The sequence below is a fragment of the Solea senegalensis genome, linkage group LG2 (assembly GCF_019176455.1).
Source record: "Solea senegalensis isolate Sse05_10M linkage group LG2, IFAPA_SoseM_1, whole genome shotgun sequence".
Lineage (NCBI taxonomy): Eukaryota > Metazoa > Chordata > Actinopteri > Pleuronectiformes > Soleidae > Solea > Solea senegalensis.
The window spans coordinates 2,049,195-2,069,810 of NC_058022.1; the positions used below are offsets into that span (position 1 = coordinate 2,049,195).

General features: G+C 39.7%; 1 protein-coding gene across 1 annotated transcript in view; it reads left to right on the plus strand.

Annotated features, from left to right (window-relative positions):
• neb (nebulin) overlaps positions 1-20,616 on the plus strand; it is a 78,647-nt gene that overhangs the window by 55,848 nt on the left and 2,183 nt on the right. Inside the window, exons 118-139 of the mRNA XM_044018075.1 lie at positions 306-395; positions 1,089-1,202; positions 1,461-1,565; positions 2,957-3,061; positions 3,836-3,940; positions 5,162-5,272; positions 6,363-6,473; positions 7,549-7,662; positions 7,739-7,843; positions 8,432-8,536; positions 9,214-9,318; positions 9,728-9,820; positions 10,909-11,001; positions 11,642-11,734; positions 12,552-12,644; positions 13,429-13,521; positions 14,378-14,470; positions 15,468-15,560; positions 15,873-15,965; positions 18,165-18,257; positions 19,002-19,109; positions 19,741-19,927. Coding sequence (XP_043874010.1) covers positions 306-395; positions 1,089-1,202; positions 1,461-1,565; positions 2,957-3,061; positions 3,836-3,940; positions 5,162-5,272; positions 6,363-6,473; positions 7,549-7,662; positions 7,739-7,843; positions 8,432-8,536; positions 9,214-9,318; positions 9,728-9,820; positions 10,909-11,001; positions 11,642-11,734; positions 12,552-12,644; positions 13,429-13,521; positions 14,378-14,470; positions 15,468-15,560; positions 15,873-15,965; positions 18,165-18,257; positions 19,002-19,109; positions 19,741-19,927 — 2,302 coding nt within the window. The remainder of the gene's footprint in view (positions 1-305; positions 396-1,088; positions 1,203-1,460; positions 1,566-2,956; positions 3,062-3,835; positions 3,941-5,161; positions 5,273-6,362; positions 6,474-7,548; positions 7,663-7,738; positions 7,844-8,431; positions 8,537-9,213; positions 9,319-9,727; positions 9,821-10,908; positions 11,002-11,641; positions 11,735-12,551; positions 12,645-13,428; positions 13,522-14,377; positions 14,471-15,467; positions 15,561-15,872; positions 15,966-18,164; positions 18,258-19,001; positions 19,110-19,740; positions 19,928-20,616) is intronic.

Sequence of the window (20,616 nt, forward strand, 5' to 3'; positions counted from 1 at the left end):
CTATACAAAAAGCATGCCACTTGGCTAGCTAGCCAGTAATCAGACAGATAGATAGATAGATAGATAGATAGATAGATGGATAATCTTTGAGCTAACTAGTCAGATTGTAAACAAGTAATATTACATTATTTGTGTTCACAAAGACCAAACAGAGACAGTAAAATAAACATCACCAACAGCACATATCCACAAAGTTATGCACTGCAGCTTAAAAATCCTCCTTCTCTCTCTCTTCTACTCCTCTCTTCTCCTTCCATAACGTCCATGTCTGTGTTCTCATCCCTCCATCTCACTGCGCTTTGTAGGTGGAGGCCAAGCCCTCCCTCCATGGAGTTGCTTCCTATGATACGCCACAGATGCGCCACATTAAGAAAATGAGTGCCTTGACAAGTGATGTAAGGAGGTTCACGCCCTGACACTGTCTGTCTCCTCTGTCTCTGTGTCTGCCGTCATATCATCTACTCACTGGTTCATGTCACATTTTATTGCAAGGTTAACTGAGTGGAAGGTCATTTTATGAAAGGATTGGATTGATAATGTTGGATTTTACGTTGTTATTCTACAGATTTGGCTTAAAGTACCTCCAGTATCAAGTATCATGTTCACTCTGGGCTTTTTTCTCTCCCTAACCTGCAAACACTGCATTTGCTGCATTAGTTGCACCAGTGTTGATATTTTACTGTCACTGTGTTGTTATGTTTGTCATGACTGTTTAAAAGGATTTCAAGGCTGCAACTAAGGACTATCTTCATCATCGATTAATGCAGATGTGAAGGAGCCCTTTTAGACGTTATAACCCTTTATTTACTACAAGAATGAGTAAATTCATATTAAAGATATACAGATTGTGAGTGCAGTTGTTTTATTGTATGACAAGGGATACAAACATTTTACACAAAACAATCTGAGTTTCTGATCCCTTTTTATACATTTCTAAACAAAAAAAAACCCATGTTGTTATTCAACTGTTTCCAGTGTGATGGCGTTGGTCATTCATGTCTCCCTCTGGTTTTGGTCTCCACACAAAGTTCCACCTGCACTAACTCTGACTCATGTGGCTCTTTTTTGTTCTGTTTGACCGTCACCAGTTGAAGTACAAGGAGAAGTTTGACAAGGAGATGAAAGGAAAGAGGCCCAAGTTTGACCTGAAGGAAAGTAAGATTTACAAGACGATGAAGGACGCCAATGACCTGGCCAGTGAGGTGAGCGCTTCACAACACCACAACTGCACAATTACACATCCAACCTTTCTGTTAATCAACATGTGGAGTCATGGTTAGGGACTGTTTTGAGACCCCTGAGTCACACTTTGTTCTTCTTCTTGTACTCCTTCTTCTTTTTCGGTGTTTCACTGCAGTTGGCATCCATACTGTTGCGTTCCTGCCTTCTCCTTACTCCTTGCGTCTTCCTTTGTAACCTACTGTGCTGTGTATGTCATGTGACCTAATCTCCGCCCACAGGTGAAGTACAAGGGTGACCTGAAGAAGCTCCACAAGCCTGTGACTGACATGGCCGAGTCTCTGTCCATGCAGCACGTCCTGAGCACCAGCAAACTGTCCAGCGACGTAAGACACCGTCGGCCATGTTAACCGCTCCACTTTCAGCTCTGTCTCTCTCTCTGTCTGTCTCACTCTCTGTCTCTCTCTCTCTGACTCACACTCTCTCTCTCTCCCTGTCTTTCATCAAACCTCAGTAACTCTCACGCCGTAGCTCATTTGACCACCTTCATCAATTCACACTGAACAACACTAAGCTCCATCGCCCAAACTTTCCCTGTGACTTCATCTGGTAGTGACCCTTTCACCTTTGACCTCCTTTAACCTTTGACCCTCCCATGCTGTCTCCTACTGTAATATCTCCTCCTCTTTAACCGTTTTAGATCCTCCTCCTGTAGTTTATAAAAACTAGTGTTCATCACGTAACACAAAATCTCTGAGCTTCTTCACTGATTCAGATCATTTTCTTTAATCCGCCATTTTTAATTAAAGGTCCACTATGTAACATTTAGGAGGGTTTATTGATAGTAATATAATAAACTGCTCATTATTATTATTATTACTATACATTATGTGTATATTGTGTATTTTGAAGCCAATCTCCAATATGTACTTTTGACAAGGGCATTGCATTGCGTTGGTGGCCATTTTGTACTATATAGTACATATATATATATATATATATATATATATATACATACAATAAATTATATATTTTCAATAAAAACCATACATTTGAATTAAGTGACCAAAAATCCATTGGAAATGATTTGGTTACAGTGTAAGAGATATGGCCATATATTCACACTTTTTTTTTCTTATTTAAAGTTAGTTTTTATTAATCCCCTTAGGGAAAGTATTCCTCTGCATTTTGACCCATCCTAGAATTAGGAGCAGTGGGCTGCCACACTGAGTGGCGCCCGGGGAGCATTGGGGGTTGGGTACCTTGCTCAGGGGTACCCCAGCCCTTTTTGGCCGGGTGGGGATTTGAACCGGCAACCCTCCGGTTACAAGTCAAGTTCCCTTTCCCCTTGGCCACAGGCTGCCCAATTATGTCGTGATTTGGATCACAATCGTTTATTGTCTTTAAAAAGTGGCAAACACTGAGCTAGAGTGTTTGTTACGGCGCAAACAAAGAACAATAACATTCTTTGCTGGTCTGTAAAGGCCACTGCAGTTTCCCTGAAGCACTTGGGAAAGGGACAAGAATCTGCAGCAGTCTCACCACTAGATGGCACTAATTCTTACACACTGGACCTTTAAGACAAAACACCACTTTTAATTTCTTCATAGTTTTGTGAGCATGTCATATTTTTGACATTGCCAAACACTTTTCTTTTATTATTATTATTACAAACCTAACCTTTTTTTCCACCTACAAAGTATATAAAAATATAATGCACCCTGATGTAAATAAACATCCGACGTTGGCTGTACTGAGATGACTCTGACCCTCATAGTACCGCTACAAGAAGAAGTTTGAGGAGAGTAAGGGTCACTACCATATGATTACCGACACACCTGAACAACTTCACCACAAGGAGGCGTCTGAACTCCAGAGTAACGTAAGTGGTGCGGACTGTGTGAGGGGTCGGCAGACACGACCTACAATCCTAACCCAACCCTTAAACATGGCTAACGTTCAGTTTGGCTCAGTATGGTACATATTTATTAGCGTTTTCATGAGTAATCTTACCAAAAAACCTGGATAATACCAAAAAAATATAATAAAAGTGTACTGTACTGTACCAAACTGAACGTACCATGATTGAAACACAGTTTTAGTAAATATTTCAAAGTGGGAGCGGGCTATCAAGCTAGTGGGTGAATTAGCTTTAAGCTAACATCAATGTCAACATCGAGCGGTGGTGTAGTTGTGACTCTGTTGAACACACACAACAACAACAGGGTAATGTTAATACTATGCTATGTCTCGGTTTACCAATAATAGAGATGGATGCAGCATGCTAATTGCTAGCTACATCGTAGAAGAAGAAATGCTAAAAGTGACATAAATCACATGAGAAGTGGAAGCTCATTTTCCCATTGACTTCCATTCAATTGAAGTACAAAAGGCACAGTGTGAGGTGGTTCTCGAGTGTATTTATGAGACTTTACCTCAAACTGACTTCCTTTTGCAAGCAGTGGTACCGCCACCTGGTGGTTATTCAATAAATTTTTGGTCACAGATCAGATCTCAGATCTTATCTGCATTCACAAGTAATGATAATTAAACTGTCCAACATCACGGCAGACGTGATGTGTTTTCACGTTACTTCAATTTTTGTGTGTTTTTAATGAACAGTTGACCTTATATATATCGGTGTGTTCTGCTCCAGGTTAAATACAAGGAGAAGTATGAGAAGGAGAGGGGCAAACCAATGCTGGACTTTGAGACGCCCACGTATGTGACCGCCAAGGAGGCTCAGCACATGCAGAGTCAGGTCAGCACTCTGTCTGTCACCGTATATATACGCATATATACTGTGTATATATATGTGTGTATATATAAGCCGTATTGTATTTTTTACCTTGTTATATAGCACATTGACCTGCTTCAGCTTGTTGTTTGTGAAGCTGTTGTTTATTTATGGCTGAAAATGTTTCTAGAACATTTTTGCTTTGTTTTTTAATGCCAGTTTATTTAATTAAGCTATGCTCTGGTGCTTATTAGAGTACATATATTATTTTTTATTTTTTTTACAATGTATTTCATTTTTGCTATTATTATTTTCTTTTCTTGACATAGAGGTTCTTGTTCACAGCAAACGTGGCTTTTTTCACATCAGCTGGGCCTGGATTATAGATTATATAGTTATAGTTATATAGTTCTTGTGTTAATCTCTTTAAATTTAAAGCTGGGGTAGGCAGGTTTTTGTTGAGTGGTTAAATGTGGGTGTTTTAAATGGAGGCTGTCTGTCCTAAGCTCCTCCCACCTGATGAAACCAGATACCGCCCATATTGACATGTTCATTTATTGCAGTCTTTTTGTCTGAAATTTTTTCCTGTGGTTTCTTTGCAGCATAAGCAGTTGTTACCGATTTTAAGTCATTAAAGTAAAAAAATCACAAAGGCTTCAGTTTAATCGTAAATTTAAAACATTTCTTTAATTTTAATTAATCTATGTTTTATGCCAATTTAAGAAAATAAATTGCAATACTTAAATACAAAAATTTGGTCTAAAATGTTTGTGTACATGTAGGAGAATTGGAATTAATTTTCTGAATGTTCAGTTTTCATGTGCTCATCCTGCATCTTGTTTTAAATCTATAAGACAGTAAATATTGAACTGGAGCTTGACTTTATACCACAAATCAAGTTGCAATCACAATATATATATATCAAATTGAATTAGATATTTAACCGTTAATACATTAGCACAGCCAGTAGGAGGCGCCCTCGCTCTCTGACCTGGCCTGTGATTAGTCAGTTTCTATTTCCCACTTGATTTATTTGTCCTTAAATGTTTTAGAGGATTTACTGACCAACAATGACATAAATAAAGTTGCCTACCCCAGCTTTAAGAGTTGCTCTCAACAAACAGTTACATTAGAGACATTAGAGACAGAAATGTGCGTTGTTGTGAACCAGCTGTGCCTGCATGTGGTGATCTGAGCGCTTGTCTGTCTGTCCCTCTGTGGTCTCGTCCCTGCGGCCCAATATAGAAAGACTATAAGAAGGACTTTGAGGAGAACATGAGGGGCAAGAACCTCTCAGGGCTGGAGGTCACTCCTGCCATGTTACATGTCAGACACGCCACCAAAATATGCAGTGAGGTAACAACGGATAATCTATACCTGACCACTCCCCCTCCTCTGTTGACCTCACCCATGTTTTATAATCATACTAAGACTAAATCCACCATGATCCCTTTGGGTTGTTTTTACACTTTTTTAATTAAATCTGACGAGTGTTTTCTTCCCTCATTGAAGTCCAGTTTACCATGAATTCTCTTGCATGATTCACCACACACACACACACACAGATCTAAACTGTTAATAAAACATTTATCCACCTTACTTTTCTCTAACGACAGGTAAAGCAGATGGCGTTGAACGTTGTCGTGTTTAAAAATCTGCATGTTTGTTTGCATGTGATGATGATGACGATGATGATTTGAATGATGCAGCCATGTTTTATTACGGTGAAACATTGACATGGAATTGTGTTGTTGTGTTGTTTTACTTTGTTTTCCACATTGTCTGATAAACACTACATCCATACTGCTCTGTTTTCATTTAAAAACTCCTCATCCACGTGATTTTAATCGTTTTAGAGCCCAGAAAATGGAGATATTTTAGTTTTTAGCTTGGATAAACAGAAACTCTGAACTTTCCTGAATGTTTCTTATTAGCTGTGACTTTTCACGATTGTTATTGCTCGTTAGTAGAACTTCATGAATCTAAGCAATCAACTGCAGAGGGAAGAATCCACTTCGGTTTTTACATCCTGATCATGAACATGTTCAATTCAGAGCTGTAATGCCCCATTATAGGGAAAATGTTAGTACGAAACACAAGATACACACACTCTCAGACTTAAAACTGTTAACCACGTGCTGTTTTTACCTGTAAAAATAGTTTTAAAGTGAGAACTTAAGCAGTATGGATGTAGGCAAACTGTGCTTCATCTTGTCTTTTATCAGGGCTGCAATCAAACTCACCCAAGTCTCTGCTCTCTTTGTAAAAACCTGTGTCATTCAGAGAGGAAAAACTCTTGAGACTTGGTGTTTTTGAGCAGCAGAGCTCGTCAGAGTGCTCTGCTGTCTGTCTGTCCGTCAGTATGTCTGTGTCTGTGTGTCCGCCTTGGCCTGGCCTGCCCGTACGCCCTTCTCTGCAGTGTCTCTGTTCTTCTTCCGTCCTGTAGAAAGAGTACAGGAGGGATCTAGAAGAGGGGGTGAAGGGTAAAGGGCTAACTGCACTGGAGGAAACTCCGGAGCGTTTGAGAGCAAGGAATGCAACTCAAATCCTGTGTGAGGTACGACTGCCTGAGAGCTGCTGGAGCGAGTGCTCCTCCTCCTCCTCCTCCTCCCGGTGCATCATCCGCTCATTTCTTCCTAACTCGGCTTTCTCCATCACACTAAAAGGACGAGTGCTGAGTTTGACTCTCGCTCTCGTCCCTGCTTCATGACAACACTAATTCTCCCTCCTGTGTTTTTGTTTACCCTCATTTCTTCACATCTAAAACAAAACAACCTCAAATATAGTCAGAGTGTATCCTATTTTAGTCATTTTAGTCATTTTTACCTCATGGTATATAATTCTAATTATATTTGCACAGCATTTTTCAGGCTTTAGAAAATAAGGAATACACAAAGTCTTCACTGTGAGATATAAAATCATGATTATTGTCATAATTTTGACATAGTCTCTCATCATCTTGAGATGCTAAGTCATTAAAGTTAGATATCTCAAAGTGATGACACAGTTTCACATGATTATGAGATTTTAAGTCGTATTATTATTATTATTATTTATGAGAAACTATCCCAGAATTATGAGATGCTAGATCATAATAATGACTCGGTTTCACAAAATGATGACATACTAACTATATCATGACTTAGTTTGTCATGATTATGACTTAGTTTGTCATAAGTATGACATAGTTGTGCCTCATTTTCTAACAGATTGGCGTAAACAGGCTTCCGTAGGTTTATATAAGCTCTGGTTTCTTTTGAGGTTGTTTTTTGTGTTTTTTCCTTGGTTGCACTGGAAAGACATTTCTCATGAAATAAACTGAAAGAAAAAAGATGCAGAATTGTGTTGAGAATAACAAATGTAGTGCTTTAACTCACTATCTCTAACTACTGCTTTTTTTTTTTCATTTTCCAGTTTTGAGTGGAGCTTCCACCCAATCTGCTGTCCAATTACCATACTCTCAGATTAAAAAAATTAACTTTTTCTTTATTTTGCCACTTCCCCAGGCCTCATGGTTAATAAGTAACCCTCCTTCCCTGTCTGTCTCTTTGTGAATGATAAGAAATCCTGGTGTGTTTCATTCAGTCGTGTCATGGTAGATTTTAACACTTTATCACCTGCGACGTTAACAGAGAGAGTACAAGAAGTCACTGGAGCAGGAGATCAAGGGCAAGGGAATGTTGGCGTTGGCTACGGACACCCCAGACTTCATGAGAGCCAGGAACGCCACTGACATCCTCAGCCAGGTCTGAATCCTCTTTTATCCCTCTGTAATTTACATTTGAATCAGAGTTGACCGACAGTTTCCTGTTTGTGCCGTAGACTAAGTACAAGCAGACCGCTGAGATGGACAGAGCCAGTTACACCACCGTCATCGACACTCCGGACATCATCCACGCTCAGCAGATGAGGAACATCGTCAGCCAGGTAGACCACACAGTGTCCCCTGCTGTGGCCCCTGGAACACATGCAGCCCACTACTGAATATCATTTTATAATGAAAACATGACCCATGACCCCCTCCTTCTTTTAAACACTTAATTATTATTATTATCAATAATTAATTATTAAACATTTATCCACGCTATTTACTTAATTTTTGATTTCTTTTTTTTGACATTAACAGATTTATTTTGCAACATAGATGTGGTTTTATTGTGAAGTAACACATCGTTCTGCATCAAAACAAGCACTTTTACTTTGAAATTCTTTGAAATACTGTCATGAATATCTTATAGTTTGACATAGGCAGTTATTAGCCTTAATGTGTGGGTTATCCAGCGACCTAAATCTGTTTACACAGTCACATTAATGGGGATTTGTCTAAAAATCAATCCCCCATTACATAAATGACTGCATTTAATGGTGAAGAAAAGTTAGCAAATTTAGCGTGGGGACCCAAAACAAATCTCTAACGAGCCATCTTGGGGTCACGCCCCAGTCTTTTGAGAGAATCCCTGCTTCTTTATTTAAATATTGAGATTCTTGCTCATTTTGTACATTTTTGAACAACAGAAAAAGTACAGAGAGGAGGCCGAGAAGACCATGTCTCACTACGTGCCAGTGCTTGACACTCCGGAGATGCAGAGAGTCCGCGAAAACCAGAAGAACTTCAGCACTGTAAGTAGTGAAAAATATAAATGTAGAATTACACGGCAGCAGAATTACTTTGACCTTTAATGAAGTGTCTGGTGGCTCTGTGTATGTCTCCGTGTCTGCTGTAAAATGATCATATTTGATACATAAACTCTGTGTATCGTTAGTTTAATGTCTTTTATATTTTGTGTTTGTTAAATTTCCTTGAAACCAGTTAAGTGTTTGTGGTCAGTTATTGTACTTAAAGCTGTAAAGTACAATAAATCATAGTTTACATGCTAATCCTCAGTGTGCATTCACGTGCTCCTCGGAATTTCCCATTTTCCATGTTGTGAATTTTAAGACAGAATGTGAGAAAAAAAATTCAGAATTGTTGCTGCATTACTGAGTTTCCTGAAATAAGCTTATAATTTTTTTTTTTCTTACTACAGGTCACTATATATGGGCAGCAACAATGAGATTTCAATGAAATAGATCAGATCATTTATCTGTTTGCATAATTGGTATTTTTAATGCAAAATGTACCAAAATTCCCAGTCAGGAACTAATTTTTCCGATTTTCCTGAAGCCTCGTGAATGCACCGTAAAAACAAACCTTCACAGGAAAATGTAGTTTTTCTTTTTTCTTCCTTTATTTTCTTTAGTTTTTACTGAATCGCTGTGAATCATATTTAACTGCACTTGTGTTTTTCTCCCCGTAGCATCAATACCAGATTGACCTTAAAAACATAAAGGGCAAAGTGTCTGCTGTAACGGACACTCCCGAAATGCAGCGCGTTAAAGAGAATACAAAGAATTTCAGCTTGGTATCTACTTCAAAATATATATATTATTATTTTATTTCCCTTAACATAAATGAATAACACTTTTTTCACACTTTCCTTTATTAAATTTTGAAGTTTCTTTCCTGGTTCTTTAACAAACCGTGAAATGCAGCCCTTTTTTTAATTTATTTTTAATTTATTTCAGACCAAACCGATAACTCCACAAATTTGCCGCAATTTTAATTCACGCCACTAACCCTTGACAATTCACTCTGTAGTTGTTAGTGCAGAGCTTGTGTGGTGTTAAATACCATGTCCATCATATTATGGTTTTGTTGCTGTTGTTGTTGTGTACGTGTCAAAAAATGTGTTCATTTAAATGTTGTTTTACGCGCACCGTTAAATCCAGCGTCATTTAGATTTTTATTTTCCATTCCTCGTCCTTGTTAAGATTCAGTACAAAGAGGATTTGGGCGGAGGAACTTCTTTACCCGAGACGCCCGAGATGGAGCGAGTTAAACGCAACCAGCGCAACGTTAGCACGGTACTCCACAGAGTGACCCTGCCCTCCTTCATCTCCCTCCTGCCTGAGTTCCCTCCTTATCTGATTTCTGAGATCATAACCAGAGTTTTCACACGTCATTCCTTCAAGTGACCATTTTTCAACCCTAAAAATTCAACCTTTCACATTTATTTAGCCTCCAGAGAGCTTGTTAGCTTGTGTGAACATGAAAATGTAGCTCGATTTCCGTTAATCACAGCCAAAAGCATGTGGACATAAATAGACATAGCAGTGTCTTTATACACAAAAGCAGGGTCATTAATTAAAGCTAGGGTTTGTCATTTTTGCTTCTTATTTGATCAAAAACAAACAAATATGTCAGTTGCTAGAGACTATTAGCTGTTTGTGTCTTATTTGTAGAAAGTCTCCCTGTGTTTCCTGATAGTTATCGACATGTAAAGCTCGCTGTATATGACCATTAATCCTCACAACAAGCTACAGAGGTGAAAGTGTGGAGTTAGCTCGTTAGTGAATCGTAGCAAGGCGCGGAAAATGCTATTGCTAGCTTTTCCACCCTTACTAAGCTAGATGGGGGGATTTAAAAACGTGTATAAATTAAAAATATACAGTCTAGAAATGTCAAAGGTAAGTACAGTGTGTTAAATAAACATACGCTAAATAAATTGTGTTTCTGAGAGGACAATCACGTCTCAAAAGCATCTAAAAAGTGGTGTATGGATGATTGTCAGGCTTTATATACTTAAATAGCAACATAACAAGCACATCTGCTGACTCACCTGCTAGCTTAGCTGTTAGCTTCTCTTAAATTACTATTTTCAAAGGTATAGCATGTAATAAACATTTCATTTGAACTTGATTTTAAGAAAGCCTGATGGCTGGCTAATATGACTAGTGTGTCCACATACTTTTATCCATACAGCGTAATAAACATTTTGTTTTCACTATAAAATCTGTTGTTCCCTCAAGCTAACATCAACATCTAGTGGGATTTTCATCATCCTTTCTGAAAACAACATTTTCACATGTGTCTGTGTGTCTCCAGTTACATGTATATATCGTGTCTTGTGTTTGTCTCTGTCTCACTCTGTGTGACTTTGTACAACGGGCAGATTCAGTACAAGGAGTCTGTGGGTCGAGGCACAGACATACCAGATCTCCCTGAGGTGAAGCGGGTCAAAGAAACCCAGAAGAATATCAGCTCGGTATAAAGAACCAGGCCTGCAATGACCCTTACCTTATAATCTTACCCTCAAAATCCCCTCTGACCTCTCCCTTTTTACTCCCACGTTCCCCCCTCTTCCATTCTAACTATAATTCATGAACCCTCCTTTTTCCTTCCATCTTTGCTGGTGATTTAATGTTGGGAGTGAGTTTTTAAAAATGAAGATTCATCCACTTTTAAAAAATTAATTCATTTAAGTCACAACTTTAACTTACTATCCATGCACCAAACTACTCTTAAATCATGCGAGTATTGTCCGTCTAATGTTTGCTGTTAAAGGTCCAGTGTGAAAGAATTAGTGACATCTAATGGTGAGACTGCTGATTGCTCACCACGCCTTTGGCTTTTCCCTAGCACTTCAGGGAACTACGGTGGCCCTCACATACCAGAAAGGATGTTACAATCTGTATTTTAATGTGATTATACACTTATACAGATCTAGTAAAATTTTACATTTTTTAATACATTCCTGCTAGTAAACCATGCGGAAGGTTACACACTGGACCTTTAATTGTTGTCCATGTGTCTGTGTGTCTCCAGTTACATGTTACATGTATATATCGTGTCTTGTGTTTGTCTCTGTCTCACTCTGTACCTGTGTGACTTTGTACAACGGGCAGATTCAGTACAAAGAGTCTGTGGGTCGAGGCACAGACATACCAGATCTCCCTGAGGTGAAGCGGGTCAAAGAAACCCAGAAGAATATCAGCTCGGTACAGAGGAACTGATTATTTTTTCTCCCCCAAAATGACCTCTGACCTCTCCCTTTACCTTCCTTTTGTTTTTTTGACTCCCGCGTTCTCCCTCCTTCATCCTAACGAAGTTTCATGAATCGCCCATTTTTTCCCCCAGTTTTTGTTAAACTCAAATTCATATTCTACAACATTTAACGTACCCGAAATATGTGAGAAATAACTTTTTACTGCAGTAAAGTTCCTGTAAAATGTCAAAGGTCCAGTGTGTCAAATTTAGTGACATCTAATGGTGAGACTGCAGATTGCAACAAAACGAAGGACTCACCAAGCCTTTCCCTAGTGCTTTAGGGAACTACGGTGGCCCTCACATACCAGTAAGGGTGTATATTGAGTTTTTAACATCAGCCAATCATGTGACCATGGATACAGATGTTTTTAAGAATTAAAAACACCCATTCTGCTACATTTTTGTAATAAGTTTAACTTTATAACACAAAAAACAGGCTCCAACTAGTTTGTTTGTTCGGCCTGCCGTAGAAACATGCCAAAACAAAATGTTGGACTTTGTTAAAGCTAGGCTCTTGCCCAAAGTACATATAAGCAGTTTTTTGTGGCTAAGAAAACAAAACAATGTATTTTAACATGATTATACACTGATTCAAACATAGGTACGGGTAATATAAACATTTTTTTTTACCAGTAAACCATCCTAAAAGTGACACACTGGACCTTTTAATTGTTGTCTATAGCAAATGTCCTTGTCTGTGAGTGTATATCGTGTCTTGTGTTTGTCTCTGTCTCACTCTGTACCTGTGTGACTTTGTATAACGGGCAGATTCAGTACAAGGAGTCTGTGGGTCGAGGCACAGACATACCAGATCTCCCCGAGGTGAAGCGGGTCAAAGAAACCCAGAAGAATATCAGCTCGGTACAGAGGAACTGATCATTCCCCCCAAAATTACCTCTGACCTCTCCCTTTCCCAAAATTTACCTTCCATATTTTTACTCCCATGTTTTCCCTCCTCCATCTTAACGAAGTTTCATGAATTGCTCCTTTTTTCCAGTTTTTGTTGACAATTTTTAAGTCGTTTTTTTAAGCTTAAACTCAACACTAAATGAAGATTAATCTACTTAAACTTTAACGTATTTTCCATCGTACCCTAAATATGTAAAATAACTGCTTATTGTCCGTTCCTGAAAAGGTGTCAAAGGTCCAGTGTGTAAGAATTGGCGACACCTAATGGTGAGACTGCAGATTGCAACAAACGAGGGACTCAACATGCCATTAGCTTCTCCCTAGCACTTCAGGGAACTATAGTGGCCCTCATACCAGAAAGGATGTTGCTGCTGAACCAGCGTAGTGAGTTTTTAACATCAACCGATCAGGTTACCATAGATACAGATGTGTTTAAGTGTTGAAACTTTGGCAAAACAGACTCTTGACTAAAGTACATATACATCTTTTTTTTCCCCCTAAGGCTAAGAAAACAAAACAATTATTTTAAAGCAATTATACACCTATACAAACATTCTTATGGGTTATGTATATGTATGTTTTTCTGCCACTAAAGCATCTTAAATGTGACACACTGGACCTTTAGTTGTTTAGAATGAATGTCTGTGTGTCTCCAGTTACATGTTACATGTATATATCGTGTCTTGTGTTTGTCTCTGTCTCACTCTGTACCTGTGTGACTTTGTACAACGGGCAGATTCAGTACAAGGAGTCTGTGGGTCGAGGCACAGACATACCAGATCTCCCTGAGATGAAGCGGGTCAAAGAAAGTCAAAAGAATATCAGCTCGGTATAAAGATCCAGGCCTGCAGTGACCCCTTACCTTATAATCTTACCCTCAAAATGCCCTCTGACCTCTCCCTTTTACCTTCCGTGTTTTTGCTCCCACGTTTCCCCTGATCTTTTTTTCCCCCCTTCAAAAGAGACTTCTGACCTCTCCCAAAATGTACCTTCCATTTTTTTTTTTACTCCTGCGTTTTCCCTCCTTCATCCTAATGAAGTTTCATGCATCGCTCCAGTTTTTGTTGAATTCATTCTTATTCTACATCATTTAACGTACCCTGAATAGAGAGAAATAACTTTTTTTATTGCCAGTTCCTGTAAAATGTCAAAGGTCCAGTGTGTAAGAATTAGTGACATCTAATGGTGAGACTGCATATTGCAACAAAATGCAGGACTCACCAAGCCTTTGACTTTTCCCTTGCACTTCAGCGAACGACGGTAGCCCTCACATACCATAAAGGATGACGCTGGTGAACTAGCACATTGAGTTTTTAATGTAAGGTGATCAGGTTACCATAGATACAGATGTTTTTAAGTATTAAAAACAGCTGTTCTACGTTTGTTGCTTTAAAACACGAGACACGGGCTCCAGCTAGTTTGTCCTTTCAGGCTGCCGTAGAAACATGGCAAATCAAGATGGTGGACTTTATTTAACTACATATAAAAGGCAGAAAAATCTAAAATTACAACATGCACTTACAGATTTCTGCTAGTAAAACATCCTAAAGGTGACACACTGGACCTTTAATTGTTGTCTAGAACAAATGTCAATGTGTCTGTGTGTCTCCAGTTACATGTATATATCGTGTCTTGTGTTTGTCTCTGTCTCACTCTGTACCTGTGTGACTCTGTACTACGGGCAGATTCAGTACAAGGAGTCTGTGGGTCGAGGCACAGACATACCAGATCTCCCTGAGGTGAAGCGGGTCAAAGAAACCCAGAAGAATATCAGCTCGGTATAGATGAACCACACCTGCAGTGACCCCTCTCCTCATAAAACCTCCCCCTCAAAATGACCTCTGACCTCTCCCGCTCATCTAAAAGTTTACCTTTTTGTGTTTTCAGTAGTTTTTTCTTCCTTCATCTTAACTCCGCTCCATAAATCGCACCTTTTTATGTTAGTTTTTTCCTCCCTCATTAGTCTCCATTTTCCCCTGGATTTTTCTTCCTTAAAGCCGCGGTGCTTAACTTTTAATGTCTGTCACATTCAAATCAGAAGTGATTTGTTATACATCTACACAGACAGCAAACATTGAGCTGGTAAAGCGAGACGACTGCAAACAGGTCAGAGTTTGACTTTGTAACGTCACCCATAAAAAATACTGGACTCATTTGGAATTCTCAAGATTCACAATTTGACCATGTTGGACAATCACACTGGTGTCCACTCGTCTGTCCATTTTTCTCAAAATGGGAACATTATTTATAAAATTGACATAATGTTCAATTGAAGAAGAGCTGAAACTAGTGATTGAGAGCATTAACGTCTCAGGAAAAGGTTTACTGACGTTAGAAATCAAGTTCTGTTTGCTGTTAGACTTCTATTTGAGCAGAATTCTCCTTGGAGTCGCCCCCTGTTGGCTATTCACTATACTTTAAGTTCCTGTTTTGTCCTCAGCCAGCAAACAGGAAGACTGTGCCCACTTTGTAGTATGTTTCTGAAGTGAATTCTACTGCTCAAAGAACAGCAGTTTGACTGGATATACACTTATTGTCTCCGCCCACCCCTGCATAGCAGCTGTATACACACAAACGCTCCCTCAGTTAGGTCTGACAGTTTTCTATTATGCAGCAAAAACACAATATTGCATCATTTGTGCTCACAAACGTCAGAATAACAACATCGACGTCAACAGCCATTATAAAAGTTAGGCACTGCAGCTTTAATTTCCCTCCGAGTGTGTTGTCTTTCCGGCGAGTGTGTGACGTTTTATTTTCTGCTCTCGTTCAAAGCTTCAGTACAAAGAAGGCGTGGGACAAGGCACGTCAGTGTCAGAGACGCCAGAGATGGAGCGAGTTAAACGCAATCAGCAAAATATTAGCACGGTATTTCACAGTGTGACTCCTCCCCCCTCGTCCCCGCCTCCTCCTCCTCCATCGACCTCACTCTTCATCTCCGTCATAACAACTCTCCTGAGCCCTCGCCAGTCGTTACGCTGTCTGAACTGATTTAATATAAATAACCCGCTTCTTCATTTCTCAGGAAAAATAAGCGTGTGTGTGTGTGTGTTTGACTCCACCTCTCATGTCTGCTGTGATGTGTTTGTTGGTGCAGTGCTGTGTCTCTTGCAGTTGTCTCTCATTTGACTTGTTGTTTCTTTACTGTTTCCTCCAACACCCAAACCGTCCGCTGGGTAGATAAAATACAAGGACTCTTTGGGTCGAGCCACAGCCATACCGGACCTTCCCGAAGTGAGGCGGGTCAGAGAGACCCAGAAGCACATCAGCTCGGTAGTGGAACCACGAAAACCAAAAACCACGTGTGCTCCTAACTGTTGAGAGTGGACAGTAGTGGCCAACAGTAATTTTGCTTTCCCCACCCCCTGCCACCATCTCATGCTCCCCTCACCTCCTGCTCATCCACTTTCAGTCACAGCTCCAGCTCCATCGCCACTTTGAAAATCTTCTTTAATCTTTCACATCATCTCCCTCCTCAAGCTGTGCCACGCCCTGATCTTTCTTTGGCCTTTAAAACATAGTTATTCTTCTAACCCGTAGTCCAGCTTTGTCCACATTAAAGTCATAGTTGATAGTTTTGTTTATGAAGTGTGGTTGTATCATTCAAAACTGCCTGAGAATATTGAACCCGAAAATTTTTTTTCACACACTTAACCGAAGACTCACCACATAAAATCTACACCCGCTTAAGTCTACGATATTTTAAGAATGTTTGCCGCCTTATCTCGGCACTTTCCAGCTGGAAACTCAAGTTGGTAAACTGCTCATTCATCTGCGCCAAACTCCATTGAAAAAATCAGGGATTTTAGCTCACAGGGAAACAGGAGCTGCTGGTCCACTGCTGCCTCGTGTGGTCAGTTTATGTCACTGAAGTGAATCCGAAACAAAGGATTTCAAACACCACTGTCATAAAATGACACATTTAAAGTCACCAATGGAGGTAGCAGTGGATGGAAGAACTCCTGTGTGCCATGACATTAAATCGCTGGTTTTCTCTATGGAGTTTGGTGCAGGGGAGTGAGCGGTTTACACCGGTCCCTGTTGGCGGCAGTGTTTTCAGTAAGAGAGAAGTCAGTGTTGAAACAACCACACCTTAAAAACCTGAAATAATGCTTTTAACCACCTGAGTGATGTAGTGCTGTAGTCAAGACCAAACTAACTGAGACTGAGTCAAGACCAAGACTGGACGGACCAAGACGAGACCAAAACTTTTACCCACGGAGACCAATTCAAGACCAGGACTATTTCACTGATTTTGACTCAAAATGAGCAACAATAGAATAATGTCCCCTCTGTTTACAGGTGGGCCAAGCAGCCTATACATTTTCTTCCTGTATAACGTGAAGAGTGTTGTTGCTCTACACTCTCTCCTGTCACTTGTCTAGCTCTTTTGATAATGTGAGGGACTGATAGAACCACAATGTAACCCCGTTTAATGTGTGTGATTTATTTAAAATGTACTGTGTGAAGCAGTAGCAGCTGACAACATTGGCAAAAAAAGTGAAATTAGTGAAATTCAAGATGCATTCAAGAAATCTTGTAAATGTCATGCTTGTGGTAACAGATGCACCACAAATTAGGTCGTCATTGGAGTAGAAAGATTTGTTTTAATATACTACTAATAGTCACAGTAACTGATTCTAATCAAGTAAATAATCAAATAGAAGTAAAAAAAATAGCAAATCCAAAACGACGACATACAATTTCGACAGAATCCGGCTTATAAAGGAAATTGCCTGGATTTGATTGGAAACTGAGTATTTTGGGGTGAATTTGTTTGTTTTCTCCACATTCAGATTCAAATAAATGCCTTAGAAAATACTTTTATGTGTATTTGATGCAGTTTGAAGTTATGTCAAACAGTAATATAGTTGATCGTGATCATATAAGCGTCCAAAAATGTAGCCAAACTTTAGCGAGTGAAACTAAAGTAAGGTGGTATTCAAACCTTTCATTTTGGTTGCAATTAAAGATGGAAATACGTCAGTTGTGGACGTTGTTTTGTCTAAATTTTAAGACAAAAATGTGTCCAAGACTAGACCAAGACCTTACTCCAGACTGGTTCCTGAGACGTAGACTGGCTCTGAGTTTGACAACACTTTGCTTGATGCTCCACTAAGTTTTCACTTCATAGCAAATGACGAGTTGAACCTCCTGCTGAAGCCTCAGGACTATGTTTTATGTTTTCATCACAGATCCTGGCAGTTTCAACAGGAGCTACCAGGAGAAATCACTCTATAGGACTCAATTTCTCAGACTCTTCTTTAATATTTTCCAAAACAAACAAACAAACAAAAAGTGTGGAAAAACTCTTCTTCTGAGATCGACTAATCTTTTACAATCTCTGTAAAAACAGCAACAACAACACTGTTTTCTCTGTGTCTTCATCCATGTCTTTGAAAGCAGTCCTATAGGTGTACGTGTGGGTCTGTGTTCTGGTCCAGGGTGTCTCACTGTGTTTCTGTCCTGTAGGTTTTGTATAAAGACAGTTCTGCCAAGGGAACTCCTGTGGTGTACACTCCAGAGATGGAGCGGGTCAAAAGGAACCAAGAGAACATTAGCTCGGTACCTTCAGAACCACTGCAAGAACATGTTCTAGCTTAGAAATGTCCCTCCTCCTCCTTCTCCTCCCCTTCCACGTTAACCCTCCTCCTAACCGTCCATTCTTGTCCTCTGGCTCTAGAAGTTAATCATATTAATTCTGCGCTATGCGTTTTTTAGAAATGTCTTTGAATACGTGGTGTGCCACATCATCACTGCTATAACATCTCCTCTTGTTCAAACTACTCCACGTCTTCCTCTTCCCCTGCCATCCGTCCACTTGTGGACATTTTGACGTAATCTAATACAGCAGTTTTGTCTGAAGTGTGTGTCCTTTGAAGGCCCATTTATACTCAATTTTCCGTCGCAAACGCGCCTTTTGCATTAGTATGGATGTTTACACAATGCTTCCTCTAGAGGGCAGTGCTGAGCACCAAGTTGCAGGCATCAAGAAACGTGGCGACCATTGAAGAGGTTATTTTATGACTCTTCATCGTATTCCTGACTGATTAGACAATTGACTCTATACTGACCCCACAATTTCCAGTGGTCTTGCTCCGTTTCGTCCATCATTGTAAGCTCTCCTGCACAGTGATGGACGGAAAGGCTCCGTCTCTTGTGTGCAGAGTATAAATGGGCCTTTACTCTCTGTCACACCCTTTGTGCTGTAGACGCTAATAACAGCTTCAGCGTGTCAGCTCCGAGCTCTCCAGACGTCCCTGTCCACTCACTGTCTTTGTCCTCTTCCCTGTCCTCGTCGTCCACCAGGTGCTGTACTCCGACAGCTTCCGTAAGCAGGTGCAGGGCAAAGCGGCCTTCGTTCTGGACACGCCCGAAATGAGGCGTGTCAGGGAGACACAGCGCATCATCTCCGGAGTAAGACTTTCTGGATGTTGTTGCATCATTGTTGTGTTCATTACAGGGACTGGAGAGAATTAGCGCCAGGGACGAGGAAAAAATGTAATCCTGGATGTCCCATAATAACCGAGAAGAAAGAAATCCTGGCGTATTAGAGCCATTGTTTAAAATCTTTTACAAAATGTTATTAAGTTAAGTTATTATTGGTGAATTTCCATCAACTGAATTGGGGAAAAGCTTTCTAGCTCACCAGAGAAAAATTTTACTTAAATGTGAGCTAAAGTGATTTTTTTGTGATTTTAGAGCCAATCTCATCTAGACTGTGATAAATTCAGGTCTCAACGGTCTCATTCTGTCCCAAACGCGTCCTCAGATTAGACCAATGTGTCCTCGTTCATGAGTTGCATGGACACAATGTCTGATAAGATTAGAGACCATCTCGTCAGATGACGTTGCCTAATCTGCAGCAGTTTTGCAGTATTTTTATACTAATCTGCACCCATTTTACATGTTAATAGTAAATCAATAGTAACCAGAAGAATTGATTGTAGAAACAACATATTTTAGCATTTTTGTACATTTTTATGTTTGGGATGAGGGTTTCGTCATGGGACAGAAGCGTGATTGTGTCTTGTGTTGTTATCTTCAGGTGAGATACCACGAGGACTTTGAGAAAACCAAGGGCAGCTTCACTCCCATCACCTCTGACCCCGTGTCTGAGCGCGTGAAGAAAATCACCCACGACTACAGCGACATCAGCTACCGCGGCATCCAGAGGCGCGTGGTAGAGATGGAGAGGAGGCGCGCCATCGAGCACGACCAGGAGACCACCACTGGTACGCTCACAGTCCACATGTTTTTTTACTGTGTTCTAATCTGATTCAATTAAGATCAACGTTTATTTGATATGCAAGCGAGATTTTCTTAAACATCTTTTTACCGTTGTTTGATTTTGCTGCTGCGGGTCAGTGACAACAATGCTCTGTGATAGAATCTATATCTTTATATATCTGGTCTAGGACCACATATTGAAGTTACAAAAGTAAATTGCTGCCACACATCAGTATCACGGTGATGAGTTTATTGTTAAAACAATATATGGTTCATTTATAACATGAAAAAACAATAAACTATCACATTATTGTTCTTACAGTTCACGATGGTTTGTTGTTAGAACAATATCAAATGGTTTATTGGCTTTCTGATAAACGTATATCGGAAAAACAATGTAATTCAGTTTTCTGTGTACACACTGTCACATAAGCAGGGAAAATAAACGTTTTTTAAGTTATTTCAACCTGGTAATAGACACAGCCTAATACGTGTTTTGGGAAAATAAAGACATTTTTTTGACACTTCTAGCTTTATATTGAAAAGTATTTAACATCTACTCAATTATTTATTTGGTCCAAATATAATTTCGCGGTTGAGAATCATAATAACTGATTCTTAAACCTGAATCAACAGTTTCATCTTTAACCTTTATGGTTATATTTGTTAGCTAAAAAGCACGCTGGCTAGCTTG